Source organism: Chenopodium quinoa, unplaced genomic scaffold (genome assembly GCF_001683475.1).
Source record: "Chenopodium quinoa cultivar QQ74 unplaced genomic scaffold, ASM168347v1, whole genome shotgun sequence".
NCBI lineage: Eukaryota > Viridiplantae > Streptophyta > Magnoliopsida > Caryophyllales > Amaranthaceae > Chenopodium > Chenopodium quinoa.
Window position 1 is genome coordinate 970151 of NW_018745323.1, and position 11180 is coordinate 981330.

Consider the following 11180-nt stretch of genomic DNA (forward strand, 5'->3'; position numbering starts at 1 on the left):
CACAAAAAAAGTTTTTATTATTAATTAATTAATTAATTTTTTTACATTACAGGTAGAAGAAGCCTATTCCCTCAAAAAAAAAAAAAGGTAGAAGAAGCCTAGGTTTTAAAAGAATTCATTAATGATATATAGGAAGACAATAATGAAGTCAGAAGGTTTTAAGGAACTGTATTTGTCTCATAATTTATAAAAGCATATTATGATTGAAACATACAATTAAAGGTTCTTGTTTCTAAATGATAGTACAGAAAGATACATTAGTACCATACAAAGTACATGTATAAGCTAATTCCTAACCCAAAATAATAAATAAAAATGGAGCAGTATATACATAGACTGAAATTTGAGAATTGGACTCGAATTTCAAGTCCAAATCCAGTACCAATTTTTTTTTCGTGTCCAGTCCAATCGACTGGGGTTATACCTCTGTTTTTAACTTCTACATTGGGAGATCTATATGCGGATGATTGAACCGTATGCTGTCTCTGGAATTCCATTGTAGTAAATTTCTACAAATGTACCACCTCCTATACCCTTGGCCAGTCTACCAGGATTCACACATAGGCATTTGACATGCTCCTGTTCTTTAACTTCTTCATTGAGCGAAAGCACCTGTGTTTTTACAAAAAGGATTTTGAGTAGATTACATTTTCATTGAACTCAAACAAGAAATTTGGGGATATATACCCCCTGGAATATCCTATCGAAAGACCCTTCCAGAATCCAATCTTACTCCCAGTCAAGTAATGAAGGAACCAAAAAATGAGCAAGAAATGAAAAACCTGCACTTGCACATGAAACTTGGGCATGGAAGCAAGAAAAAAGCTGTTTCTTTAGTTATTACCTTTACAAAAGGAGCCAAATCAGACGGTAGAATGAGCATATGTGGGATTGAAGAAAGATCTAAAGCTTCAGGAGCAATAGAGAAGTCTAACGGAACACTCTCAGCTGGTGGATATAAAGGGTAGAAGCTGTTATACAAAGAAAAAAATAATAAGGAAACATGAAACATCCATTCTGACTATTTGAGAACACAAAATAAATTAAGTAAAAATTCTTCCAGCAAAGAGAGGCCATATCATGCCTGCGTTGGTTGATAATATGAGTGGCCAATCTGCTCAAACGGGACCCTGATGTCAGATTCTTGGATATCTCTTCTCCACCCAGATGCTTTATGACATCTACAGAGCAGCATCCTACCTTCACCTGCAAATCACACCATTAACTGATTAACCATCATCCAGAATTGTGTGTTACATAAATTAATATCAAGTCTTGGACCCTAGTTCAATATTATAGAAAGATAATCGACCAATAACACGAAAGATAAATGCAAGACAAGACATTTCTCATCATGGCTCCAGTTTGGTCAGCAATACAGAACCAGAAAGATTAATGCAAGACAAGACTTTTCTCATCATCACAATGAAGCTTAGGACACAAGGTATGAACTCTTTTCAAGAAACTTAATAAATGTGCAATATTAGACAGCAGACAGCTAAAACTGACCTCATTCGCATCAAATATTCCTGGATTGGCAAGACACATAATCTGGCATAAATAAAAAGGAACTCAGGTTCTATTTGATGTCAGAGTTAAAAGGGAAGTTCATGGCACACGTTCTGAGAATCTTTATTTACCTGGTCTTTCATCTCAGGGTTCAAGTCAAAAGGAGGCTGCAAGCCAATGTAGGAATTAATATTAATGTTAATAGTCACCTAATCATGAATGTACGAAGTGATAAAGTACAATAGAAATTTACCTGAGGGAAAACATGATCATGGTTAGCGTCTCGTGTAGATGGCACCAAAAGCACACGAGTGGAAGAACCCATGTATTCAACATGATCTCGCAACTGAAAAGAAAAAAATGATCTCACATTGATTATTAGTGCTTATAATGATTGCTCAGCTCCTCTGGCTGCAGAAACAACAAATTCTGGCATCAGAGGAAAATACCCTTGTGATGATTTCATGTTGAAATACTTCATCAAAGCTCCGGTTAAAGGTTGGTTTCTGGATCTCAGGGTGTTCAGAATCAACAAAAGGTCCCAACTGATGAATAGGCCAAACAATGTCATACAAACATTTTTCAACTTCTAAAGAAACCACCAGAACATAAGTACTAATGCTCTTTATTTTTTTGATGGAAACTAATGCTCTTACCAATATAAGCAACTGTGGCTGCTTTCTAGTTGCATATGCAAGAAGCTCTTTTAAAGGCTCGAATAACAAGTTGTCTGTCGTGGTGAAAGGTCCTGCTGCCACAATCTGATAAAATTCCATATAGTAAGCAAAAGGCTGAATAAGAGTCCAACAAGCTTGATAATCGAACATGATACACCAGATGGAATAACATCTTATGTCCAAATTGACAAAATGGTGACCACATACAGCTATTAGTTCACATTTTTCTTCACGTTCCTATAGCAACATTTGAAATTTACTCAATTCAGAGATGTGGTAATTTTCAGCTGGTCTCATTAAGATCATGCTCACACAACAATTACCAGAATTTGGTTTTAAGGAAAGCAAACTATTGAAGGTGCTTGCAGCACAACAGAGTGATTTGATGTATTTGGTTGTAGCAAACCCATGTAAATTCTAAGAACCAAGCAGGCAAGCATTAATGTATGGAAGTTGGGACATCAGGCATTGCTTGATTTCATATCAATTATGATCTCAGTCCTTGCTTTAACTCAGTTAAATTTATAAAATATGGATTTTATGACATCTTGGGATGATGGCTGATTATCCTTGTAAACCATCACTTATAAGTTACTAACTTCATTTTCTCATGAACTTCACAACTGAGGCATAATAAATTTTCTATGTATTACGATATATTATAATCGTAAATGTATTCCATGCTCTTTTTTAACTAAGCAAGATGTTAGAAGCAAATAATACCAATACAAATTGCAGCACACATTTTTCATATGTAAGGTCTGATATTTTAAAGACAGCAATAGTATTCTGTTGCAAGCTTGGAATTGCCCAATCAACATTTTCTTACCACTGATAGTTCAGCCAGTGCAGGTGATTGAAAGTTGGAAAGACCCTCTTCATTCAGAGCTAATTTCTTTGCAGGATGAAGATTAATATCAGAGGAGGGTAACAGAGGAATAGCATCCACTAATTTCGAAGCAACTAAGCAGTGCCCACTGGGGTTGGTTCCAACAACGCCCACCACCTGAAAAACATTTTCATCAATTCAGAAAATCCAAAAATACATATTAAGAATACACGTCATAACATATTCCATCAATACCTGTCCTGGAAAAATGGAATATTGGTTCACTTTTTCTAATTCAAGGCGTACATGTTCTCCTCCTGAATGCTCAATGCTGACACAAAGATAAAACAGCCAAATTATAAGGAGAAAGTTAGAATTTAAAATTGTACTCAGGCTGAAAAATGTTACATGAACTCACAAGAAAATTGAATGCTTGAATTGTCGCATATGAAAATTCTCTTTACCACTTCATTAAAATTTTTAAGCACTAGTATGACAATAAAGAGAACATGAAAGTACCTGCTTTGTAATAAGACTGATTTTTCATTAAGACGGCCTTCTCCGTCACAACAGATCATTCCAACAGCAAACATGCTTTTCTGATAAATGATCCAATAAGATGAGTAGGTGTTCGGAAGACTGTGTGATAAAGAAGTAAAGGAGCTACCGTATTATACATGAAACTATCTAAAAATCTACAATACCTGAGAGGCTACTGTAGGATCTGTTGGTTCTTCATATTGTCCAGAAGCAAGAAATGATGATGTATGCTTTTTGATGCGGTTCACAAGATAAATAAACTGCATCACCAAATAAACATGAATTCAGCTTGATAAAGTATTTAGGTTTTATAATGATACATTTCACTACAAGAAGCATTAAGTACCCTGTCTTCAATTTTATCATACATAAATCTGCAACCAGGTTCTGGCTTGGATCCATGAATCACTAAAGAGCACCTATTCTTTGGTTGAGCCTTTCGAATAAATTCATCTCCCATATCTTCATCTTCAGTTTCTTTGTTTCCCTTTTCCGTGATAGGCTCAGTCTTGGTATGGTACTGAACCACAAATTTGTTGGTTCTCTGTCCAAAGGGTGTCAGAATGTTTGACTGCTTACTGGATGAAACAGGGCTTCCATTTGTTCCATGCCCTAAGTCGCCTAACTCTTCATATCGAGCCAAGGGTTTGTCAGTTGGAGTGTCTAAAATACCTTCTTTCGTATCTATTGGTTCATTGTTCAATATCCTGTACAAAAGACTTGACTTCAATATCACATACGTAAACAGATATATTATGCTTGTGAAATAAGATTACAAAGATTAAATGACAAATTATAATCCTGGAGACTTTACGATTACAAATGGAGTAGTTCACTTGAGCTAGTCAATCTTTTAAACAATAATATGAATTTGGAGGAAATATTCAAGTGACCATTGATGGCTGTAAAGTGTAAACTGTCATAAGGAGTAGAAAAGGCATCGATCTGTTCAACAAATTAAGTGACCCATGATTTGATCCATATCTTCAAAATTTCTGGTATTTAAAACATGTACTATCCTCTTTCAAATAACTAATGTGAACTTGGAAGATATGTTCATGTGAACATTGATGGCTGTAAATAAGTCATACCAATTAGAAAAGACATCAATATGTTCAATATTAGGCACATAGATGATCCATGATCTGATTTATATGTACATCAAAACAAATGGACAGCAGTCACAGCACCAGAAATCTAGGGATGCCAACATAGCTTGTGCAAGAGAAGGCATAGCAAAATAAACTTTACAAAAGTAGTAACAGAGTACAAATAGATCATTACAGTCCAGATACTCACATATCTACATCACGAAAGGAGTATGCATGCCAACCAGACTCCTCTTTTATAAATGCTTCTTTCTGCTCGTTTTGCAGGTGCAACAAAAATCCATCCATTTCAGCATTTTGTACAGTAGACTCATTCAATTGCCTGTAACACATCAATTTAGTTAGATGTGGCTACATGACATGCAAGCTTGCAAAAAAATTGGCATAAAGTACAGATAGCCACCATGTTCACTTTAATTTCCTAATTAATGAAGCAGTCAAAAATTCAATCCATCAAAAGAACAAACATATCAATCCAAGCTCAAGTTGTTACTGCTCCCTTTCCATTGATCTCAAGGTCGTGTAATTCATTAAGTCCACAACAGTGACAACACTAATACTATGTTAGTTCAATAAGTGTAAAAGGCAGTAGCTCTTCCTACTCTCCTCCCTCCAGCGCCCTTCCCTTGGAAATTATGGGAATACTCATCTTAACTTGATAGCTATCACAATTTCAAGTTATGTTTACTTTTCTTATCATTTGACTTATTGACTTCACACTCTTTATACTTAAGATATGCACAAAAGACATATCTCAAAGAAAAAGAGAAAGTTCCTGCTGGCAATACACCACGAGACTATCCAATTACTAGGCACAATTGCAGTCCTCCTTACTCTACATTCAATAGGGGAACCACACACTTGTTATACTTAAGTTTCACAAAAAATATAAAAAATCCACTCTGAAATGAATCCTAAGTTTCTTTAGGCAATACTCCTAGACCACACCCCATTTTCGAAAAAATACTCTCTCATCGTAGACAACTTAAAAAAATGATTGTTAATCCAAAGAATTTATTTGCTATCATTAATCATAGCTACCTAATATTATCATTAACCTACAATATGAAAATTTTAGAAAATTCAGCTCAACCCCCTAATATAAAATATTGAGCCATTTTATAAGTCTAGCATACAACGGGTGTATAGTATACAACATGACTTAAGCATCCAAATGCGGAACCATTAACTTGGAACTCAATCAGCAATAGAATTAATTTGACTGAATCCATAAAATCCCCAAAATTAAAAAAAAAAAAAAAAAAAAAAAAAAAAAAAAAAAAAAAAAAAAAAAAAACACAATACGAAGTATTAATTAAAATGTAAAACACTACAAGATTAAACTGGGGTGACCTGTTGAGATAGTAAAGTTCCCAACTTGACACTAGATCTGAAGGCGTAAGCTTGTATTCTGTACAAAAAGTAAGACCTGCAACCCAAATAGTAAAAATTAAGGAAAAATAACTTTAAAATCAGCAAAATTAGGGGAAAAAACCCCAGAAAAATTGGGGGGAATGAAGAGAAATTGATTACATTTGTTGAGGACAACATCTTCTTCGGCGATATTGAAACCACTTTTATTGAATTCTGCTTTAATTTCTGCCTCCATTACTGGATTTCTTCGGAATTTAGGGTTTGCGAAATTGAGGGGTTTTGGAGTTGAATGAGTGAGTGACAAAAAGAAGAGAGAGATTTTGCAAATGGCGGGAAACTTCAGCGGGTAACCGGGTTTAGTAATCAATACGGAATAATCCACTTCTTAACCATACAATCGACTCATGGTGAGCGTAAAAAAATTGTTCTCTATAATGTTAATCACATATGGAATCAATTACATAAAACATATTTGAAATCTAACATTAAAAGTACAGCATAATTCATAATTAGGTTACATTATTTAACTTTTATTATTTTTTATCAGGAAAGCATAAGTTATAAACTTAAAATTGCATAATTTAAGGTAAAAATTTCTTGCTTATTTAGAGTCATGTCATCAATCTACAATCAATTAATTCCAAAAAAAAATCAAAGGCAGATTTTTTGAAACACCCAAAATAGTATATGGGACTAACATTATAAAATGGAGGGAGTACAAAAAAGGTAAAATCGTTATTTACCCCATGAATTTAGATTAATATCATTAGGTGATAAAATAATAACACTAGATATTAGTGGTATTAATTATTAAATACCTTTCCTAGTGGTAATTTTAAAACTTTAAGTTGTATGATTTTTTTTGCATATGAAATATTTTTTATATTATTCAGATATACGATTAGAACGGTGGTCCTCTTTAGCCTTTTTTCACCATTTTTTGCACGTGAATACAATAGGACAAAATACGTGAGTGTCACACCACCTTCTTCTTTGTTCCTTTCTCTCTTGCATGTGAACATGGGCGAATCTAGGGGGGTTCATTGAACCCCAGATTTTTTGAAAAAAATTATAAGTTTTAATTTTTTTTTTTAAAATAAGGTTAAAACAAATTTTTGTGAAGTAAATAAACAAATATGTAACTCTGGCACATTGGTAAGGGATTGACTAATAGAGTAGTGAGACTCCTCTTGATCATGGGTTTGAGACCAACCACCCTCATTTTTTTGTTTTTTGTTTTTTTTTTCCCTCTTTCGATTTCTTCCGTTGTTCTTCATGAGTTAGTCCATAGTCGGGTCATTAAATTTAGGAGTGGGTCATTAATTTTAGGAGTAGTATGTTGGTCATTTTGTTATTAAGTTAGAGAGTTAAATGAATTTAGAAGTTAATGAGTTTATTTAGTGGGTTAAACATGGCATTATACTTTCAGTTTTTTAGCTTATTATTTGTTGTTTGTTAGCCTACATATATGGCTCTTGTATTTGGTGAAGTAAGCATGAAGAAATATTATGAGTTCTTTATTTTACTTGCTTCATACTTATCTAATATTATTATTGTTTTTATCCTTTAGTACGTATTAGTTTCAACAGTCCTCTTATTCTTCTACTCCTCTTAATTCTTAAATCATTATTTGTTTGTAAATTAGTGATAATTAGATTAATTATTGATTTGTTTAATTAGTTTTGATATATTGTTGACGTACAAATTGAATTTAGAAACTTAGAATTTAAAATTTTTACTTGGTCTTTTAATTGATAATTAGAAAAAAAATTCATTATCAAATTTGTGTTTTTTGGGGGCTTGGGATTTTTATTTTTCGAATTTTCGTGTAATATTGATTTTTTGCAATATAATTATAGATTTATCATTTATAGAAGTAGTAATGTTTTAGCACGCTTTCAAAGTATAAAACTCGAAGAATGCTTTTGTAGGGTTTTTTTTATTTATTATTTTATAGCTGTTTAATACATTCATTTGTAATAAAAAAATTTGAACTTATATATTGAATATTTAATTAATATATGAGCATCGTTTGTTTTTTAAGATTCCGAACCCACAGTTCGGAATTCCTGGATACGCCACTGCATGTGAATGAATATTATTTTAATATTTATATAATTTCTCGAGTAGTAGGTTAGCTATTCAACCCATGAGGCCATGATACCCTAATGTACAACAATTTTTCTATATATGGGGCAGGGTTACTTATAGGGATTACTTATTCAAGTGTTACTTGTATAAGTTACTTGTTCAGGGGCTACCTGCAGACAGGGGCGAAGCCAGGAATTTAGGAACCGGGGGGCCGATTCTTATATAGATTTTTTTTAAAGAAAAAAAATATATTAAGAGCTATTAGGGGAAAAAAATGCAATTATTAGAAATTTTAAATACCAATGTCAAAATATTTCAAAAAAAAAAAAATACCAATGTCAAAACTTGATCATCTTATATGTATATAGATTTTTTAAGAAAAAAAATACCAATAAAAAAATGATATTATAATAAAAAGTTAGTTGGAAAAATAGCAAAGAAATGGCTTTGAGAAGAAGTAGAAGAGATCACATTATTTTCACATGTATATAAATTTTTTTTTTTTTTAAAAAAAAAACCTTAAAATCAAAATATATACATTTAAAATGATAGAAAGTAAAAAAAGCCATAGATGAAGGATTGATCCCTAGATCTCATGCCAACAAAACATTATCATACCCAATGTTACACGGTACGTGGGACGTTTTGGAACGTGGGACGGGAACGGGAACGGGGAACGTAGGCTTTAGAGTTCCCAGAACGTATGACTCTAGTTCTCGAATTTTTTATTAGAATTTTCTTTTTTATTAGACTTTAATTTTTTTTTCAGGGAATATTAGACTTTAAATTTATTAGACTAAATCACTAAAACTGAAAAGTACTCGTAATCAACTTCTTCGTATTAACCAAAAAATAAATAAAAAGATATAACTGTACACTACTGCCAGTACATACCTTAAAACTAGGCACTAAAAATAAGAAAATAATAAAAAGAAAAGATTACAGCCGTACATCATGGAGTAAAAACAAGGTGCTAGTAATAAAATAATACAGTAAAAAGAAAAGATAAAAAGGGTGGGGTCCACCATTTTGTTTAAAAATTAGGTTAAGGTTGTCAAGGACCCTTCTTCTTCCTTCTACTCACTTCTTTTTTCATTTTCCTCCATTAATAGAACTTGAAGCTTTAATTAAATTTAAAAACTCAAGAAAACAGAAGATTCCTTTGCCTATAAGTGGGTACCCTATCAAACACGAACCAGATCGCGAACCACCACGAACCGGAATGAGTAAGTTTCGCGTTTCGGGACACGCGTCCTGATTTGCGAAACGCGCCGTCGTCCCGCGTTCCGTGTATCTTTGATCATACCCTCCTCAAACAAATTGAGCAGCCTTACTTTACTTTTATTTTTAGCTAACATTTAAATTTATCTTAAAACTTATGGGTGCCAACAATTAAAAAAAATTAGGCTGCCATGATGGGCCGGGGAGGCCGGGCCTCCACCGGCCCCTCCCGTACCTCCGCCCCTACCTGTAGATGTTATTTATTCAGGGGTTATTTATAGGATTACTTATTCAAAGGTTACTTGTAAGGGCATGCTTGGATTAGGGGGTAATATATTAATGGGGTAATAAAAGTCAAACTTGAAAAAACATAAGTAATTAAAGATGTTGTTGTAGAAGGTATGTTTACAAATGACATAAGGTAGTTGTTTCAAGAAATAAAGAGGGAGATGGAGGAGATATTGTAGGGGATAATAGGTATTACGCAGCGGAAATAACCATGAATCATATTCATATAGCACCTAACTAAGGATTTCATGCACAACACATAAAGAGCAGGAATAATACCTTTGAAGCGTGATTCCACAAGTGATCGAGCAAGAACAATAAGGAGAACAAGAACCCCACGTGTGATTCCTCTACTTAGTCCACAAGCACGGATTAATCCTCCACTAATGCTAGTTAGTTGTGACTGAACGCTTCAATCAACCTTCAATGGAGATCCGAGTCACGAACACACCACACCACCACCCACGCGCCACCACACGCGCCGCCCACAAGGGAGAGCCGTACGGACATGGAGGAGAGAGAGAGTGAGGGCCGAATAGGGAGAGAGAGAATTGGGGTTTTTGGGATGCTTGGTTGCTTGTGTGACAATTTACTGTATGTCAATTGTTCTATTCTGCAACCTTAGGCATGGTTTATATTTATAGATCATATCTAGAAATAAAACCATGTCAGGTCCAAAACCCGTTAGACTCTTCTAACTATCCAAGCCCAATTATCAATATGGTATGTCATGAACTCATGAGGCCCAATAATGGGCCTCTAACTTGTTTAACCCAATACTCTTATGTGTGACCTTGTAGGATCCATTCTATAAGGCTTTGGGCTATTAAGCTAGCCTAAAGATCAATTGTCATATCTAGCACCAAACATTGATGACCCTATAGAATGAACTTATTATCTCCATAATAGTGATCCTTGATATATCTAGTAATTGCACTTATCGAAGACATAACTCCTTCAATCTCCCTCTTGTCTGAGACAAGTGCGCAATATTCAAATTCCTTAAGTCAATGTGTGTCGATTTGATAATATGATTGCATCTCATGTCGTGATCATATTAGTCTACAAATCTTTTCTTGAAAGCTGAGTGAGAATTACAAAACAAATGATTACTATGTAATCCATTTGAGCACGACCATGCATTTTTCTGAATTCTCCCTCTCCAAGAGGCCAAGACACATTCCTAATTAAATAGGTAGACTCAATTCAATCTTGTGGCTACCAAAGATCCCACTCAATTTCTGAAATAACCGGGAAACACCCTTTATAATCTCCAGTTACGGGCAGACGTTTGAGTGCACCACAGCTATGACATCCATTGAATGAAATCAATGTTCCACTCATGTCAAAGGAATCCACTAATATATCCGGAAGTTCTATACTTGAACTTCAAAGTAGGTCTATAGTTCGATCATGCATCATTCATGCATATCCATGTGATTGACCGAGCCTCAATATGCTCCTATAGCCCATGAAACTGCGCTATCCAATCAATCTTACATGCTAGTCCATTAAAAGAAATCATTTATGTCCAATTTAATG

The 11180-nt window shown here is 34.0% G+C and overlaps 1 protein-coding gene across 1 annotated transcript; it reads right to left on the reverse strand.

The window, feature by feature from the left end:
* Positions 1-139: 139 nt before the first annotated feature.
* Positions 140-6402, reverse strand: LOC110712536 (DNA polymerase alpha subunit B-like). Its single transcript, XM_021891006.1, has 16 exons — positions 6198-6402; positions 6018-6093; positions 4855-4986; positions 3902-4262; positions 3720-3815; positions 3535-3614; positions 3271-3346; positions 3016-3192; positions 2166-2270; positions 1959-2054; positions 1763-1855; positions 1641-1676; positions 1510-1551; positions 1085-1206; positions 845-971; positions 140-612 (listed from the first exon to the last, which is right to left on the reverse strand). Exons 1-16 carry the CDS (start codon positions 6271-6273, stop codon positions 454-456), a joined length of 1854 nt encoding a protein of 617 aa, XP_021746698.1. The 5' UTR covers positions 6274-6402; the 3' UTR covers positions 140-453.
* Between the last annotated feature and the right edge of the window lie 4778 nt (positions 6403-11180).

Excerpts from the sequence above, each read along its gene's own strand:
- LOC110712536 (XM_021891006.1), bottom strand. The coding sequence starts at position 6,273 with ATGGAGGCAGAAATTAAAGCAGAATTCAATAAAAGTGGTTTCAATATC. Across the intron at positions 2,271-3,015 it reads CACTGGCTGAACTATCAGTG|ATTGTGGCAGCAGGACCTTT; the intron begins GTAAGAAAATGT and ends GAATTTTATCAG. Across the intron at positions 1,677-1,762 it reads ATGATCATGTTTTCCCTCAG|CCTCCTTTTGACTTGAACCC; the intron begins GTAAATTTCTAT and ends ATTGGCTTGCAG.